This window comes from Condylostylus longicornis, unplaced genomic scaffold (genome assembly GCF_029603195.1).
Source record: "Condylostylus longicornis isolate FDR11 unplaced genomic scaffold, ASM2960319v2 ptg000137l, whole genome shotgun sequence".
Classification (NCBI taxonomy): domain Eukaryota; kingdom Metazoa; phylum Arthropoda; class Insecta; order Diptera; family Dolichopodidae; genus Condylostylus; species Condylostylus longicornis.
Window position 1 is genome coordinate 864,180 of NW_026578105.1, and position 21,288 is coordinate 885,467.

The window sequence follows — 21,288 nt, forward strand, 5'->3', positions numbered from 1 at the left end:
TACTATAATATTCACACATAATATTATGTAGAACATAAAGGTGCTTTTACACATTTCTTTTTTTCTGCTTTTCTAAAGAGTTATTCTAGATTACTAGATTTTTATGGTTTAAAAATTAAAATTCCTTAATATACACAATATATCATGCAACATACATATATGTATGCATATATTTATACTACGTATATATATGTACTTATACGATGTGTATATTCATGTACAACCGCTCTTACTAATATTGAAATATGTATTTATCTTTTTTAGAAAAAGATTTAAAGGAAGGAATATCCTTAGTATATAATTTAAAAAAAAATATAATATTTTATTGATAGAAATTATAAATATATAAAATCATGATATATTATGTATATACGATATATGAATAAATGTATATTATATTTTGTGTTATGAGAAAATTTGTTAAGTCGAAAAATCGTGTTTTGAGTAAATATAGTTTAAAATTTTGTTTGAATTCTTTAAAAGAATTGAAATTTCATTCTTATATTTCGTTCCGTAACAATGGAACTAAGCAAATTAATATTAATCAAATTTGATAGAATGATAAAACTTATTGAGAGAATTTTGATTTTTTACATAAACTCAAGACACAAACTTTACTTGTAACCACAGATATGTACAAATAATATTTATTAATATATGAAGTTATTTTAAAAATTTTTTGAATTTTTCAACATAATATTATGGTATATAATATAAAGTTGGGTCAAACCAATGGTTTGTATTGCAGCACTTTTCCCTTCAACAAGTGAAAATTCTGCTTTTAAAAACAGTCTATGTATATCCACCACACTATTAAAATTATTTTCATTCATATACAAAACTATTTCTAGGATTGCATATATTTAGGATGATGCATACATGCAGTCTTTGAAATAAAGCAAAAATTAATATAAAGTGGGGTTAACATAATGCTCGATTTTAAGGGTTAATTGTGTGAGTTAAGAAAAATAATTATATTTTTTAATGTCATGGAATTTACCTTTAGCTTCTTGTGTTTATAGAAATTTGAAAATGCTTGCGGTTTCGGAAATATAAGGTGTCAAAAACTCAAATTTTACAAATTTCAAGAGGCCATAACTTGAGAGGGGGTGGAGATGGAAAAAAATTTTATTCTAACGAAATGAACTACTTGTTAATGTCTAAAAGCCCCTAAAATTTCAAGCTTCTACAGGCTGGGGTCTAGAAGAAAAGCGACATCAAAAATTTGGAAAAAAAGGACTTTAGATAACGGTAAATTTGAACGGCCATTTTGTTTTTCTAAAATTTAACTATAGTATACCGCGGTAGTGGAAGCAAGCCACTGCCTTTCTGCGTTTGAAAAATTTCAAAAATGCTTATGGTTTCATTGCAACAAATAGTTAAAATAGGCCATTTTTAGTGCTTTGGGGGGGTATAACTTCTAGAGGGGGGGAGATAGGTAAAAATTTTGTTCTACGAAAATAAGTTTCTAGTAAAGATCTATGTACGTATTAAATTTCAGCTTTCTATCTTTAAGAATGTAGAAGTTTTGTAAACAGACACACGGACAGACGGACGGACGGACGGACGGACGGACGGACGGACGGACGGACGGACGGACGGACGGACGGACGGACGGACGGACGGACGGACGGACGGACGGACGGTCGGACGGACGGACGGACGGACAGAGTGAAACTAATAAGCACTTTTTTTCAAAATTTTTTTGGAAAAGTGCTAATAATTGTATATAAGTATGTGTATAATTAATAATGTATTTAATTTTACAAGCCGATTTAAAAATTATATACCTCATTATTTTGTACACATATTTTATAAAGATACAGATAATGTACTCGTATGCTGCTCATAATATGTAAACTTTTTTTAATTTTGGGGAACTAATTTAGGAAATTTAGTATAAAATTCTTCTATAACTATGTGTATGCGTATAAGAGTTCATATATCAGCACTTTACTTTTCATAATAATAAAATCTAAAATATTAAAGAGAAAATTTTATAAGTAATAAAAAATACCTTAAAAAATTTTATAAGTAAAATTTTTTTAGGTTAAAATAAGAATGAGGGAATAAAAATTTTTTTAAATATAAAATAAAAATATTTCTAACATCTATATTATTACAGTATGATTATATTTGTGAAAATGAAACCTTATATATAGTAATACATTTTAGACTAAGATTAGAATTTTTTTTTAATGAAGTGATGATCGTAAATTTTAATAAATTTTTATATTTATTAAAGGTGGAAAATGCGACAAAAATTTTTTTTTTTTGTAAGTTGAAATTCTAGTAAATTTATGTAAAGTTATGGTCATCATACATATGTGACTTATATATGTGAACTATGTATGATTATTTTGTGTATGGGCTTATGTAATTTATACATTATAAATTACGTACTATTTCTTTTCCTAAAGTTTAATTTATGAATTTTCCAAGAATTTTCTTATGATATTACAAATGATACTCATTTGAATATTATTTTAGTTAATATGTATGTGTTCCCCTTCTTGGAAACTTTAAAGTCGAATTGTCAAACGATTATTTGAGGCAACATTGCAAAAATTCAAAGAAAATTTTTCAGAGTCTCATGGAAATGTTTTTTAAATTTTCAATAAAAAAATGCTATTGAATAATTTTGGCCTAATTCGGATTAGTTTCTATACTAACACGTTTTTCGTTCTCTTTTTTTTTGTAAACCCCTGCTTGGTTTAAAAGTATAATTGAATAATAAGTGTACATTCTCAATTTAGTTTAATTGCCTAATGTATTTAATTTCCTGGTGCTACTTCGAGCTAATTCGACCTAATATTTCTTTTTTATAAACCTAGTATAAACGTAATATATTCGTAATTTTAGTACTATCAAATGTATAATGTAGCCAAGCGTAAAGTCGATAAACACGTATATATATTTAGTTTTATATTAAGTTTAGTAAGAGATGTAAAAACTTCTAAATTCCAACTCGAATAAACAATAATAGCAACATTTCTAAAGTTTTTTATTCTGGATTTGTGTTTATTAATCATATTCAAATATATTTTTGGATATACTTTTACTATTATAAAATGTTCATAGAAATTAAGAGTATAGGTTGGGAAATTTTAAGAGAAAATGGAAATTTTAAATGGGTATAACAACAAAAAAAAAATTTCTTTTATAATTAATTTGTAACATATTTTCCATTCTTTACAAAATTTTTAATTAAAACAAAAAAAAAGTTCAACTTTTAAAATTTTCTTTTTAAAAATTTAATTTTGTATAAATTTTGTATATTGTCGCATGTGTGTGTAAAAAACTTAGAACAGAGTTTATAAATACATAAGTAAACAATGTAAAAACAATAAGTTTTCTATTTATTTTTCTTATTTTTGTTTTTTGTCGATAATTAGTGAAAATTGCAATTTATATTTACCAAGAATGTTAATTATAGACTTTAGAAATCTTTTTTCCCCAAAAAAAACAAAACTTTGTCAGTCTATTGCTGTTCTAATTTACAAGAGAAATATTTCTCGTATAATTTTTGTATTTAAAACCTTTTAATTAAATTAATGAAAAATTTTAAAAAGTATAAAAAAAAACAATAAATATTTTATTGTTGAGAATGGTAAAAATAAAAATATTTTATAACAAAATTATTAAACTATATAAACTTTCAATTAATTATCATAATTAATTAAAATTTTGTGTAAATTAACAAAAATTTATGCGAATTCATTATATAAAATTAATTTGTTGTAAAAAGAGAGGCGGGGGAGGATGATAATTAATTAACATTTTTGAGAATACTTATATTTTCATTCGTATGCTAGTATCCGTGGGTATAATTTCTCGTGCGGGTAATTTATTACAACGGAAATTCCGAAATTTTGTTAACCCGATAAATGAACCTGATTGGGAAATTTCATATTCAAATATTATATAAGTTAATTATGCCTTTTCTTATTACTTTATTATATCCCTTCTATATTACAGGAATTTAATTCAATGTGAATTGAATACATTAGCTAAAGAGAAGCTACTATGAATGATTGTCAGTCATATTTTTAATAATGAAACTTGTTCCATCAATACTGATTAAAAATTATTCTTTTGATTTTATAAAATTTTTAATTTGACAATAATATTTCAGATGTCAGAAATTAGAAAATTTTTGATTATAATGGAAACAATTGTAATTAACATCAATTTTCAAATGAATATACATAACATAGGTAGAAAAATTACTCTCATATTCATTTATAATAAATTTCATTTTTCAAGGTATTAAATTTCGTATTAAAATTTCATTGTTCCATATTATATAGAATCAGCCACAATGAATATGGTTCTACTGGTGCTATACATTTATTTCATTAAACAGAACGCAAATTAAGAAAGATAAAAATCCAATTTGCGTATATTTTGAAATCAAAGGATTAATTTTACATTTTCATTTAAAAACATACGCGAGTTAACAATTTAATTAAAATTATTTTTTAAACAGATTTTACCTTTTATTGCTTAAATAAAAAAAAAAGGAAAAAATTCAAATGTCTTAATGAATTATGTGGGTTGGCTATATGAATTTGTTCTATGAGAGCTTTCTAAATTCCTTAATTCAAAGCACATATACGTACATACAGATATAGTTAAAGAGTTATCAAAAATCTTTTGTATTTGAAAAACATTTCTTCCTAATGTATGTTTGACTCTTTTTGTTGTTGTTGTTTTCATTATATTAAATTAAAATTTTAAAATCTAATTTTTTTGAAAGTATGAAAATTTAAAAATAGTTTTCCTTTTCAATGTTATGATTTGTTTAGACTAAAATATTAAATACAGAATTTGCCTGTAGCATATTTAAAAAAAAAGTTCTTCCAGAATAAAGATTGAACTACATTACTCTAATTTATTTAATTAAATATTAAAGAAAACTTCGGTAAGTTATAACAGAATAGAAGTCTGACATTTTACAAAATTTGAATTTATTGCTATCACCTTCTCAGGAATAAAATATTTGTAGATAATTGAAAAATGAGACTCCTTCAAGCTGCCACGTGTAAGAGAGAAAAGTTTTCAAAAATGATAGAAAAACTGGTTTGAGATATGTATATAATTAGAAGAGCGCAACATCGAGACGTATAGAAAAATTTTAGCACCTATATTTTAAGATTTTAACATTTCTCCTTTTGAACTTTACAGATATAGGAAGACAATATAAAATTGATGAGCACATATTTTTTTTTGAAATTTCATTCGAAAATAGTAACAAGTAGTTAAAAATTGTTATATCACCTGTAGATTCACTATAATCATTAACATTTTTAAATAAATAAATGAAATAATTTAATTGAATCTACTTTCTTGTTTACATTAAACAAATAATTTAGAGTAAATAGGTATGCTTATTTGAAAAGCAAATGATTATCCATTTTAAATTTAATATATAGTTTAATTACAGTAAACAATTATAAATATCATTACACGTATATTATACATTTTCCTACATTACTCGATAGTGGTTTGGATTTTATTATACATACATGTGTATTTGTTTTTCTTATATAATAATTGTAGTCTTCTTATCAATAGAAATTTTTCCATTATTTTTGTAATTTATATCGAACTCTTATCATATAAAATTTATTTTTTCATTATATTGGCGATTAAATCAATATTATTTACAGCTACATATTATGTAAGAGAGTTGTTTTCAAATTCATGTTATCGATTTGACGCCTAACAAAGTTTGCAATGCTCTTCAAGTGTGCGATACTAGTTCTATTATTCACGAGTATGTTTTATTTGCTTATGTTAAAAAATCTATGTCATTATATTATTATTTACTATATTTTGAAAGGTCGCTGCAAAAGATTATAAACCATATTTTCCAGAACAAGTGTTATTTATCACGCCTACATAATGTCGATATTAGCAAAATATAATATCACTAAGAAATTATTGGACGAGAAGGTAGGAATGAAAATAAAAAATTGCTTATTCTACTATATTTTAGAACTTGTTTTATACATACTTAAATTGAAATCTATTTTAGTTTTAAAGATCACAGAATTTTTATGGTAATTTTTTGACGTCAATTTTTGTAATCACTCATACTTTATCACTTATTTCTATGTACATATACTATTGAATTATTGGTACATTAAGAAAATATACTGTTAAAGGGCAACATTACAGATATGCATATACATATTATGTATATTATTTTTATTCCCCTTAGTTAACAAAAATCATTCGTCCTTTCTAATTTTCTTGAAAAGGAGATCAATATGTCAATGAAAAATGAATGATTTTTGTTTTTTTTTTTCGGTATATTTTATATGTATATTAAAAATTATGAAAGTAAATCAATATTCCCCTAAAAACCCCTACTATGTATGCGGACTTATGTTTTTTATGTTGATTTTCATAAAATATAACTTAAGATTCTAATATACATATGTATATACATATGTATATGTAAGTATATATGGATATGCTAAAATTGATTGAATACCACTCAAATTTTATTTTACATCATCCCTTCAAAAGTTCTTGTGTTTAAAACGAAAAAAAAAATTACATATATGGGTAAAGTTTCCCAATTCTTTTATTTTACAATTTTTTTTGGAAAATTGAACCTTTTTAATTTAGTGTACATATATAGGTATGTAATATTAAAATAGTATAAAAGCATGTGTAAATTTTCGATTTCATTCACTTTATATACCTATACCAAAATTAGTATGAAGTGTGTCAATATTATAGAAATTATGCGAAAAAGGATGCAACGTAATTTAGCATTAGACAAAAAAATATTTAATGCGTACAGGGGTTACATATTCGTTTTATCAAGCGTTATGTTAGATTTCGCATAGTTATAAAATAATTCGCTGAGGAATGAAATAATCTGAAGCTCTAGTCACTGCTTAACAAGATAAGAATGAAGTACTTTACAACATCGAAGTATTAAAACAATAAGATGAAGACTTTCCTTACATTTCCGTTACATGCTGGTGGTAGCAATGTAGAGAGAGCTAAAAACTTTGAAAACGAAAACAAACATTTTTAATGAGTTTAAAACGCTTTTTAAATTGGTAAAATATGAAAAATATGCAATAAAATCCAATTTATTTGAAAAGCTATGGACTTAATTATTATTTTGTGTATAGAATCCCTATCCAATAACCTTATTTATGTGCGTTTTGCCAAATTAAATTCCACGCTTTTTACATTATGTTTTATGGATTTTGATATACAAAATGGATATATATATATATATACATGAAATAAAATACTTACATATTTAATACTTTAATTTTTCGATTGACTTCTTCTGGATCCGGATATATATCAGGTGGTGGTGTTGGTGGTTGTGTTGTTAATATTATTGTTGTTTTTTGTGTTATATTTTCTAATAATGATGATGTCTTTTCTATTTGTGATGATAATGATATTGATGATACCGATGATGTTGATAATGATGATGGTATTGATGAAGATACTATTGATGTTGGTACTTCCTCTATTTTTGTGGTTATTGTATTTACTGATGGTATTAACGTTGTTATTGTAATTGATTGTGATGATGCTGTTATTTTACCCACATCATATACTGATTGAAATGTTGATGTTGGTATATCATCATCTAATTCATAATATTCAATCAATTCTGGTGGATTATTTGATATGTTAAGTAAATTTTTTAATAATGTGCTATCCAAATCGATTAATGATTGTTGCTGCTGCTGTTGTTGTTGTTGATTATTAAATATTGTATACGTTGATGATGCCGATGATATTGATGATAACGATGGAACTGATGGCAATGATGTTGGTAATGATGAAGATAATGATGACGACGACGATAACGATACTGATGAAGATGATGACGGACTTGTTGTGTAATTCTCCGGAAAAACTGTTAGCGATAAAAGAAACAAAAAAAGAAAACAATATAGTCTATTTGTTTTTATCATTAAATCGAAAATAAAATTTAATAACGAAAAATATTTTTAATATTAAATTTGGCGAAAAGTAGAAAATTGCATAAGAAATGGAGCAAACATCTAAATATTAGTTTACCTTTTCAATAATTTCAGTAAATTGGGGTTTGTCCATGATCAAATCGACTTTTGAACTATTTATATTTGGAGTATTCCTAATCCTAAATGTGTATGTAGTTTGCAAATGGAAGACTTGTTTTTTTTGTATTAATGAACTCTTTGGTATAAAAATTCTGTTAAGTTTATATTGAAGACAACGCTTAACCTACAAATTTAAATTTTGAAGATTTGACGTTTACTTTTTATAATAATGTGAAGCCATCTACCGAATGAAATGTGCATATCCTAATTCTCTGGAATACTTATTTGTATGATACTATTTATAATACGAAAAATTAAATTTACGACAAAGTCTGGTGTCAAATCACAATTTAACAGTTTGCTTCGAATCAATCAGTTCTTGAATCACCTGATCGTTTTTCAAAATTTTTGCTAAAAATGAATTTCCTCCAAATTACATTTAAAAAATCTGACAGTAAATATGATGAGAAAATGTTAAATTCTAATATTTGTCACCAGGCTACGTTGATGTCAGAATTTTGAAAACTTTTACCACAAAAATTCGATTTCTTAATAAAAATAAGTGTTTGAAATAAAGTTAATAAGCACATTAATTACTACTTCTTTCGTTTCAAAATATTCTTGCTTTTAATAAAACAATTCAATTAATTTTCTTTTTAAATATTATAATATTGATTATTGATTATTTCCAAAAAATTGTGTATTTTCCACTTAATTTAACAATATAATTTACATAATTTAATGCGGTGTAGTGGTTTTATTTTTGTAAATATTTTACGCTTCAAATTGAAGATATTAAAATAATAAACAAAATTAAGAAATGAAATTGGTGGCAATTTAATTAAGATAAAAACTTTTGACAAAATTTCAGTTAATTTAATATTCAATAATTTTTAATACTTGTATAATACATAATTTGTGGAATACAATAGAATAACAAAGTTCAATTTATTAATTTCAAAAAACAAAATTATCTAAGTGGTTTCATGTCTTTAAATAATTTGAAATAAAAATATTACTGCAGAAGAACTATTTATTAGTTTATTACAATTTTATGAAAGATTTGCATTTAAAGTAAAACCAGAGTGAACAAAAGAAAAGTTTCAAAGCAGTTAAGAATTCATAGACAGTTTGTAAGAAATAGTTTAGGTGGAAGCCAAAAGTGATTATTACATGGCTTTTATCTGATACATTTGTTAGTGGTCACTTTAATTAAAGACATACATAAGTGAGCCTTAATTGATGTGTAGAAATTCGCATTATGTACCTATACGATTTTAATTTTGATTACAATTTTCAAATATGCAAATTAATAAAATTTCTCTAAAACATGCTAAGATCAAAATATTGAAATTTCCTTATATTTCTTTTTCCAAGAAAAACTTTCTTTTTGTATTTTGCGCCTTATTACAACTCTTTAATAAAAAATCGTATTAAAAATGTTGTTAGAGATCGCTGTATTCTTTATATAACACTTATTTTTTATATTTTTTACAACCACTTATAAGAAAAGTATATGTACATATTAATATTTACTCTTATATTATTATCTATGGTTTTTTATACGTATATGAATTGTGAAGTACATACTTATATACAAAAAGGTTATTAAAATTCATTAAGATTTTGGGTATAAAATTTTTCCTCTCTATACGTTTTTATATGTATTATTATACCGTTTGATTGCTTTATAACGATACTTAAAATCTTTTTGAATCTCTTTTTAATTTATATGATTGACATAATTTTTTATAATACAAGTAGGTTATTCATTCATATGTGTATGTATGTATATACTGATTATCTAGTAACAGGTGTTATCCTCAGAATAGATAATATATTAAAAAAATATATGTATACGTATATGAGAAATCATGAAAAACTTCCAAAAAATTTTTACTTCAAAAAGTATTTTCTATGTTTATCTATTTTTTTACATACGTATACATATATTCATATATTCAATATTATGTAACACATTAGAGGTTGTTCACACACTATACGTAATAAAAATTTTATACATCTCCTTTCCCCAATTTGTATCAAATTTTTCATAAAATATGAAATTTATTTCCATACCTAAAATACAGATAGTGACAAATTGATCTTCTCTCCCCTAGAGTAAACTCATCCTACACTTTTATAAGTTTCATGTAATGTATGAACAAACCGTTATATGAATGTAAATTATTGTATATTTATTTTGTATAAAATATTTAACATATTGTAGAATCATTAATATGATAATCAGTAATAAAATCCTTGTGTGCACTTACTCTGTATATATTAACCCAAAAGATAAGAGTACCAATTTTATAATAGATACTGCGTATAAAAGGTATATAATATGTGGATGTAATCATAATTTTTCATTAGTGCACGCATATACAGTTATTCTTATAAATATTTGTGCAGATTAACAGTTTTCATGAAAAAAAAAAATCTATTATTGCATTAAAAAATTTTGAAAGTCTGCCTTTAGCTTTTATATCTTATTTCTAATATAAGATTCCTATTTTATATTCTAATATAAGATTGTTATCTATTATCTACTTCTCCAGTTATTCCTACTTTTCCTACAGTTTTATGATAAATATTTACCGTTATTTTGTTTTAGGTCCGTTAGTTTGTTTTTCTCGCTTTCACAAACCGCTGGCTTTCATATTTTTTCGAGTGCAACACAGGAGAGCGGAAGAGGAATCGAGAGAATTAACGAGTCAACATGTATTAAGAATGTGGAATTACTGTTGTATAATGTTAGAGGATAAGAATAAATTGAATGCAGTAATGAAATACAAAGGAAAATGCTTAAATAAATATGATAAAATTTACGATATTCATGATACAGAAGAAGCCCAAATAGAAAACAAAAGAAAAATATAAGAGGAAGGCGCATTTTGGTGAAATAGAGAGTATGAGCTAACTTCAAAAAATGACACTAGAAGTCCCAAGGTTGAATTCAATATGTGATGATTATTTGAGGTGCCAGAAACGAGGAGTTTACTGAAGTGATGAATTGGCGGATCCACCTCAATTCCCATGAAGAACTCCAATAAAAGAAAGTACATATATGACTACTTCCTAAAATTAAACACGGTAAAGAGAGAAATTCATTCTCTATTTGTCCGTGAAAGTAATACTCGCCTAAATTGAGTTTGGCATAGCATTTATTTGATTTTAACATTTTCATTGTGTTTGGTAGCTTTCAGTTTGAAGTTTGATTTTGCACTGTATATTATGTACATGGTCGCGTAATGATGTTGTCAGCTAAAAATGGCAAAAAAAAAAAACTGAATATTTTTAATGTCATTCATGGATCAGTTAGAAAAATTTTAAATATTTTATAAAGTGTGATGAATGTACTTTATATTTGTATGCTTACACTCTTGTTAATTTTAAAAGTATACTAATTACTTAGTATACTTAGAAAATACTTGGGAATAGATAAAATTTTTGGTATTTAAAACAAAAGATATTTCATGGTGTCATAGGCACATAAAATTATGTCAATAACATAAGAACCGGATAGAAGTTTATTTTTTATTAAAAAGTACTATAGCTAGTAGCTATAGTACCATTTATTTTAAATTATATTTTATGAGTACCATAAATAACTGATTATAAATTTATTGCATATTTTTAGTATAAACTCATGAATAAATTTATGTAATTAGTTGTAATTTAATTTTTTAAGTTAAAATAATTTTATAAGAAAGTTATTTTCATTCACTATTTATAGCATTTAAGAAGATAATCTTGCACTTTAGCTTTGATAACAAATGAGTATGTAGCGGACAAAATATATGTTCGAAATAAAAACAAGTTTTCAATTAATACAATAAAAGTTATACGAGATTTGTGAGTTTTTTTCGACAAATATTTTAGGTTTTATTGTATAATTGAACCTAGATTAATAACACGGAAATATTTGGCAATAAAAGTTTTAGCGTTCTTTTAAATTTTTTCAACAATATCGCAATATCGGATTACTTGACCAGAAATAGATTTGATATACTAATTCGTATAAATATAATTCGAATATGAGCCAATAACAGAATTTTCTTCAAAAAAATCTTCTTTTCATCGGCTAATTTTGAATGTTTTTTTATATATCTTCAAGCATCCGTTTATAATATGATGGTTATAGCTCAGAGCGAAAAAATTAAATCAGTAGGAAATTTCGCTAGCAAAATTGTACAAATAAAATTTTATTATATAGTATATATGTATGTAAATTAAATTATATTTAAAAATATATGTATATACCAACATTTATTTAATTATAATTAACTTGAAAGATATTTTTGGATTTTAAAGATAACAAATACCTTTGAACTTATTGTTTGAAATATTTTGTAGAAAAAGGTTTCTTAAGAATGCTACGGTTTTAAATAGTTATACAAAAGCTGTAGATTGCCTGTATATATATAAAGTATTTTTTTTTTTTACTTTAAAAATTTAAATTAATTTAAATATTATTTTTCTTTAAAATATTTTTCATAAAAAGAATTTTCAATCAAAACATTTAACATTTAAGAAAACTATTTTTTATTATAAAATTTATTTTATATTTCTATAATAAAATTTTTCAATTTTTACAATTAAGTTGTACTTCTTGAATCCTTTGAACAAAATTTAAAAGTTTGATTTTTTGATTAATTTACCTCAAAATTAGATATTTGACTACAATCATACAATTTTTTTATTAAATTATTTCTGCATAATTTCCTCTTATACTTACGTATTAAATCAACCTTTAAAAAAATTTTCATTTTTAAATACCTTAAATCTTAAAATTTTGCTATTTTTTTTTTTTCAAGAATATTTATGAAAGAATATTTTAAAAAGGACAAATTTCATAAAAGGAAAATTTTTGAATTTTTTAAATTTTCAATTGCAATTCAAATTTTTTGCTTTTTTTTTGGAAATCTTAACAAAAATCAGAAAAAAAATGGTGAAACAAGAAAATTTCGGAATTCAAAACAAAAAAAAAAAATGGAAAAATAAAATAAATCACAATTTTATAAAATATCATATTAACTTGATTAAGAAGAGGCAAAATGAAGAAAAATGAAGAAAGAATCATAAAAGAAATTATTTTACCAGAAAAAAAAAGGATAATATTCCGAATTCTTGTAAGGTTGACCGCACAAAATAAGGATTGATATTAAATTATGAGATTGTTTTTTTTTTCTTTTCTCATTATTTCTCTTTTTAAAGAAAAAAATTTCAATTTAATCAAGAGTTGGTTGAAATTTTCAAGATGCAAATTACATTAGAGTTCTTATAAATTACAAAAATTTTTTTTTTTAAATTTAAAAATTTTAATTTCATTTTAGAATTGAGAAAAAATTTGAACAAACATTTCATTTTAAGGAATTGGTTGATAATTTCTCACATACGAAAAATGTAAATTCGGCCCTTTGATGAATGTTCAGTTCACGGAATCTAAAATATCAAAAAAGCTGATAAATGCGTTTTATCAAAATTGGTTTAACTGAAATTGAGACACATACGAGTGAACACATATATGTACATTTCACTAAAAATAGTTTATTTACGTATCTCCGCGATGAAGAAATGCGCCTCCATTAAGAATTTTGGTGTTAACATAAAACCTTCATTATTGGACAGAATGCAATCGAAATAAAATTTAGCAAATATTTGTGCTTATATAGAAAAAAATTCGGAATGAATAAGCTTTTCCAATTTAATTGGTGAATTATCATTGAGGTCTTCAAAATTTTTGTAATTTTTCATATTATCTCACTTACTCTTTAGTGTGTTTTAATGTGTAGTAAATGGAAAATTTCAATTTTTATATTAATTTTTAAAAACTAACTTAATTCCACGCTTAAAAATATTTTTCTATTATTGTCCTAATGAGTTCTTGAGACAGTAAATTAACATTTCTTTAAAAAATAAATTCATGGTAGCAGTAACTAACCAACTTCTATTTCTTATTAGGAAGAAAATAGAAAAAAAAAATTATCCTTAGTTTTCTTTTGTTTTTTTTTTCTTTTAGTATTCTCGTTTATTCATTAAAAACTCTTAAGAAATTGAATTGAATCCTTCATGTATAGTATAATTTGAGTGTACTTTCAATTTATTATATAGGATTTTTGTTTTTGTTCATTTTTCTAAACAAATACTTTGTAAGAAAAAGTAATAAGAAAATAACAACAATATGAACAAGAATTAAGAAGAAGAAAAAAAAAAACGGAATCCATTTTTGTTTTTTTTTATAACAAAATTAAGGATTTTTGTATTTTTTTCTTGCATTACTCCTTATGATATTGCTGTTATCCTTTTTGTGAACGTATAATTCTTTTTTTTTTTGTATTTAAGTTGTTATGGTATTATAATGTATAGTTTTGAAGTGGTATATGATTATTATATGAGAATAAGAAAGAGAATAGAATAAGAAAAAGCGAAAAAGAGAAAAAAGAAAGAAAAATGGAATGTTAGGTTTCATTTTGCATAATTATAGGATACTTTTCATAAGCAATTCAATTTAAATTACTAAAAAAAAAAAAATGTATAGTGTTTTATAACATAAACCGTAAAATTAAAAATAGCTTAAAGGGACTAAATGAATTTTAAATTAAATTTTTTTTTTTACTAATTTTTTGAAAGTACATTAATTTTCATGACTTTGTTTTAATTCAATAATTATGTATATTTAAAGATGTATGAATTTGATTAAAACTTTTAAAGTTTATTAAAATAAATTTTGCAAATAGATTAATTATGTCAATGTTATAACAATTGTTCATTTATTTGTCAAAACTTTCTTGAGATTATTGATTATGGTTGTTGGTTATAATTTGAAAATTAATATTATTTTTCTCTTTTAATAATTAGAAAACAGATTTGCAGATTTTTTAGAAAATCGATTAACATGGTGTTATCATCGGGATTTTTGAAGCGAGATTATGTACATGTAAACATTATCCAATTCATGTTATGTTCGATATATGTATATCAAACATATATATAGAATGTGTTTTATAATTGAAATTTTTATTGTTGTGTAGTTTGTATAGAATTTCTTTTAATAAAAGCATTGTACTATAAATGCTCAATCGATTTGAATTATTGGTTTGGTATTAATTTTAAAATTTATACTTAAAATTCAAAAATTTATTATAATTATAAAATGTATTCATATTACAAGCATCTCATTCATATTATGCTTAAAATATAATATATTAACAAATTATATTCATACCGCTAGAGGCTACAATAAATTCCAATGATTAATTATTTGTATATTTATGTATGTATATATGAAATATAATAAATATAATTGAAATATTATATTAGTCATTCAAGTGTAATAAAATTTCAATTTACATTTAATTTCAATAAAAACATAAAATAAAATTTATTTTGATGAAAATATTTTATTAAAATTATTTAATACTTATTAAAGTTTTAATGATCAAAAAAGTTTAATTTTTTTTTTCTTTTCGTTTCATTTTTATTCGAAAATATTAGAAAATTAGAAAAGTTTTATTTTTTTTTTTTATGTTTTCAAGTTAAAATGATTTTCAATAAAATTAATAAAATATTTATTTATCAATAATACATATACACATTCTCTCATACACACAAAAATATTTATATACAAACAAAATTTTATGTTAATAAAAACAATATTCTGTTATAATAGCAATGTTTTATCGTAAAACTGATTTAATTTATATTTTGTTGGAAATTCTTTTTTATTTATTATGTGTTATTTTAAGAGAACGTTCTAGAGATAATACGAGTATAAAAATGAAATGGAATGAATTAAACACATATGTTTGTATATGTTTGCATATAAAATTCATAGCAAACGTGACTCAGAGAAAATTTTTAGTATAATTACGAATATAGAAAATTTTCGATGAATAATAAAAAAATTCACCAAATATTTGTTGTTGTATTTAATAACATTATAAATTTTAATGTAATTTTAAAAAAAATAATTTTCTCATTGTATATTGTAGATTGTAAGGAAGGGGTAAAAATGCACCGCGACCAACGTAAAAAGATCTATTGTGCTTCCTAACTAGATGTGAGATAAGCCCGTACAACATCCCCTTGAAAATCACCCTCCTGATGAATTCGGGCAACTTGAAAGATCCGGCAGGTTATGCAGTTTCTTTTCAGAGTTAGTACGGATTTCTTCAGTATTTCACTTCCCCAGCAGGTGAAGGCCCTGCAATCTCCCAGAAGTTGCACCGGACCCTCCTCGTATTCTAAACTTGCAATATTCCGTTAAGATAAGAATTCTTATCTGATTCTAGACCAACCCTATGATTTTATAAAAGCTCCCCTGATTGTAATCTCCCAGAAGTTCTACAGCCTGTTGAACCCTAGGAAGGTCTCTCCAACAACCCAAATGCCATCTTATTTCTCCACGAAATTTTCTTATTAAATACACTAATATTTTAATGGCAAGTATATTACGTCTTATTTTTTTAAATTGTAAAAAATATGCTTAGTATCTGACTTAAATATTTAAATCATTTATATTTCAAATATGAGAAAATATAATAGTCAAATTAAATCAATTTTAAGTGCTCAACAAAATTACACCAATTCAAACCAAGACTCTCTTAATTTCTTTTTATCACTATATCGTTTGTGATTGCTTTGTGTACCAGTTTCACAACTTAATCGAAATAATCTTTAAATTTTTTTGTTTTTGTTTTTTATTTAAAAATAAAAAATTTTATTTTTATGCAATTTTTAAAAATTAGGATAATAGATAAAAATAATTTCTTCTTTAATCTAGTGTGCTTTTATGTTTTAAAAAGAAAAACGAAAAAAAAAAAATTAAATTATCTTCTGGGCGAAAAAAATAAAAAATTAATTTAGTTTTAAATTGCATATAATCGGGTGATTAAAAGAAAAATGAGATAAGTTTAATTAAGATTGAAATTTTTTTTTTTTTTTGTTTTGTTTTCAAAATAGAATTTTCATTAAAAATTAAGCAATAATAATTATATAAAACAAAGACCAATATTGTTGAGGATTACAATTTGAGTAAAAAATGCAAGTATTATTGGAGAACATTTCCATTTGGAAGAATAAAATTAATATGAATATTTTAGATAATTCTAGATAAGGACGAAACAGTCGAATCCATATCAAAAAAATTTTATAAATTTATTCAAAAATTTTTATATTTTAAGTTGAATTTGTAGTTCCAAAATTTAAATTAATATATGCATGCCTTGTATTGCTATTATGAATAATTTTGTATTTTCTTTAAGAAATAAAAGTGACACAATATGCTTAATTTCCAAAAATTTCATTTTGAGCCCTATAAGCTTTCCTATTTTCTTTTATTGTAGATAATTGTAAAGTTACATATACGTATAATAAATTTAAAATCATATAATATTGAATAAGTTTTTAATAATATACTATATATTGTTGAAAATTTTGTAATTCCAATGTTGTAATGGTTATATTACTTCCGGTGGTAAATCCACTAAAATTATTCTGTAGTATGTACAATGTGGTTAAATATCATGCAGATTATAGCTATGTATGTATTATATTACATTAAAAATTTCATGGAATTTTTTTTTAAATTTTCTTTTAGCATAGTATTACAATATACTTACATACATATATGGTTATGGTTTTCAAAATATTTTTATTTTGGTTAATAAACTAATGAGTTGAATGATTACAAAAAAAAAATGAAAAATAAAAGTTTTCTATATATCGGGTATGTTAAAATTTAATTTAATTTTAATAATTTTAAAGAGTTTTATAATATCAAAAAAAAAAAATACAGACGATTCTCTATAAATACATTCGTATTGTAAGTTAAGAAGTTAGTGGTTAAAATTTAATGTATTTTTGAACATACTGGAAAATAAACTCATGAATGCTCAAAATTGAGTGTAATTTTTAATTTTTAATTTAGTTTGAATTTTCAAAAAAAATCTAGACAAAGATTGCTTTAAATTTTCATTCATAAATAAAAAACAAAAATACTAGAATAACTGCAATAAACAGCAGAAAAATAGAATCTAATTTTTATTCAATCAAATGGGTTTATTCTTTCTAAATCTTTCCTAAATGCATGTATTGATGAAATAACAATTTTATATTAATAATATGACCTACTCTATTAAAAACATTACATATATAATAAAAATAATGCAATAACAAAAAAAAAAAATTATAGAGGAAATATTTAAAAATATATTTGGCTTTTTTTTTTGCTATAAGATAAGTAGCTATTTTCATCTCAAATATTTATTTTCATAAATTATTAAAAATTGCATATTTTTAGGGTATTTTTTTTTTTTTTAAAGCTATTTACAAAATATAAAAAAGAAATGAAAAATTAATAAAAGAACAATTTTTAAGCCTATATTTAAATAGAAATTTTGTTTTTTCTAAATTTCTTTTTTTGCTTAATAATAAATATATATAGATATATATATATATATATACATATATGTACATATATGACTGAACGCATTCTATTTTAGTGGAAAAAATGAAAACTATTATATTTTTTTCTCAGGATAACTTAAATAATATGAAAGGAACTGTATTTTGTATATATATATATTATAAATTGAGGTTATGCATACAAATGAATCAAACGTTGTTTTTTTTTTTATTTTTGAATATATATTTGCTATATAGATAGGCTAATATTATAAAGAGGGGCTGTCGATTTTGTTTTTTCATAATAAATTATATAACAAATATTCGCATATATTATATATTTTGTATTCATTATGTGTATATACATTTACCATATACATTATAATATTTTATATGTTATATATTTGTAATACTATATATGGATTGCAATATTATTGAAATTTTATTTCCCTATATTAATAAATCTAAAATTTTGTTTTTGAAAGAGAAACGAGGCTAATAGAATATTTTCTTTTTATAGAATTTTATATATGAATGTATATGAGTATGTGCATATATTTTATATAATAACAAAATAATATTTAAAAAATAGAAAAAATGAAAGTGGAACGTATGCATATGTATGTCTTTATTATTTTTTGAAATAAAATACCAAATAATATTATATTATACGAGTATATAAAATATATGTATACAAACAAAAAACTGATTTCTATGTTACGTATATATATTTATGCTAAATTTATATACTTATATATAGTGTATATATATATATATATATATTTGTGTGATATACTATTTAGTTTCAATGAAATATGGATAATATAAACATTAATTAAATTTATTTTGCCTATTTAAGATGTACGTGATCTCAAATATTAAAAAAAAAATTTTTTTTTTCTTTTTGTTTGATTGCAGAAGAGAATAAAACTTTTATTTATATGAATTGTATAGATTACAAAATAAATAAAAAAAAAAATGTCATATATCAGAAAAGAATTTAGTTTAATTTCATTCTAGATATTTTATATAATATTAAATTGATATTGATGACATCAAATGAATATGGGTATATACAGAGGGATTCAGTAGCGTGGTCTCTTATCTCGCGGGAAAAATAGTTTAACAATTTAATGAAAAACATCTTTGCTTGGGGGGTGGGGGGGAGGAATATTTTTAAATCGTAATTTTAATAATGATGGAAGTTACAGCCCTTTAAGTCCATTCATCTGATCCTGAAACCAAAAATTTTCAACTGGGATTTTGAGGAACAAATATTTATTTACGGTCTCCGCCCCTCCACCTACCCCGCCGGGAACTATTTTTCTATAAAATTATTCCACCTTTCTGCTCCAGAGAGATTATATCACGTTACAGGTTCACCCTAAAGCGTAGTATGCCCTACAATGACATATAATATATAATGTCATTGTGTTTATAATATTTTTGTTTCTTATTTTAAAATTTTATTTTATATTGTTATCAAAATAAAAACAAAAAAAAATTTAATAGATTTTCAACAATAACAATTAAATTTTTTTTTAATATTAAAATTTTTGATAGATGGAGGCGTTAATTTAAATCAATAAATTTAAATTAACGCCTCCATCTAAAATTAATTTAAATAAATTGATTCAAAATCAATAAATTTTTTATTCTTAAATAAGAAATGGTAATAAATACTCAGTGTAATATATATAACACAAAATATAAGTAAACAGTATAGGTATAACTATACTTTTGATATATATCACAATATTGCAATGATACAATATAATATAAATAGACAAATAATCGTACGAATAGGCAACTGAATCTAGTTAGCAAGTTATTTAAATTTTCTATATTCTTAAAATATTGATGTCCCTATAAATATGCAATATTTCTCCAAAAATTTATATTTATGTTTATTTTTAGCTACATATAAGCTAGCTAATTCTCCTTTTCTATAAAAAGAAAAAATTCAGCCGCACTACTTTTTGAATTTATATAAAATTTTTATATAATGAATTCTTGGAAAAGTAAAACTTTAATGTTTAAACATTCAGTTATAAATGGGAATAAAATGAAATTTTAAAAAGTTTTAAAAAATAAAGCGGATTATAAAATACAGTGTTTAAAGTACATGAAATTTTAAAAAATTTATTTTTAAATTTTGAATGTTAATTTACTTTTATTTTATAACATATTTTTAGTAATGCATTTTATTACTGTACGAAGTTTTCAATAGTAAAAAGTATGGATATAATATTGAAAAATAATCCTTCCGGCCTTCCCCAAAGTTTGTATAAAATTTTTTTAAATAGATAGTTGGCGTTGTCGGTGCAGTAGCGGTCCCTCGTAAATCATTTAGCACAAATGTGCCATTTTGTTAATACTACCCCGATTGAGCGTACGATTATAAGTGGTGTGCCTAAATCACCTGGTTCTCTTGAGGAACCTATTTAAATCCCCGATTCAATATCTCGACCAGTCCTGTCACAGTTGGTCTGCCTAACGTGACTAATCTAGCGCCACCCGGAAACTTGAAGAAATAATGATAAATAGTCTCGCTCTTGCCCATTCCCCGGTAGATGTCGTTCCTCGGTGTCACATCTGCCTGCCAAGGGCAATCCTAGCTTATCCGTATGATCTCTTAACTGCCAGTGTCGTGCGTACAGTCAGACAGGTAATGTCTCCCCGATTGCATCCAATTTCCTAAAGTCGTATTTTGGCATTTTTTTTATCCTCCCGCATGTGTACAGGGCTACCGTCCTCAGTGGGCGCACAATAGATAATGTTTATATAAATTTATTTTTACTATGTT

General features: G+C 23.6%; 1 protein-coding gene across 2 annotated transcripts in view; it reads right to left on the minus strand.

Moving 5' to 3' along the window:
* The window catches only part of LOC129615585 (uncharacterized), a 47,240-nt gene that overhangs the window by 11,719 nt on the left and 14,233 nt on the right, over positions 1-21,288 (minus strand). For both annotated transcript variants that reach the window (XM_055530850.1, XM_055530851.1), the window contains exon 3: positions 7,288-7,906. In XM_055530850.1, the coding sequence (XP_055386825.1) occupies positions 7,288-7,906 (619 nt within the window). The remainder of the gene's footprint in view (positions 1-7,287; positions 7,907-21,288) is intronic.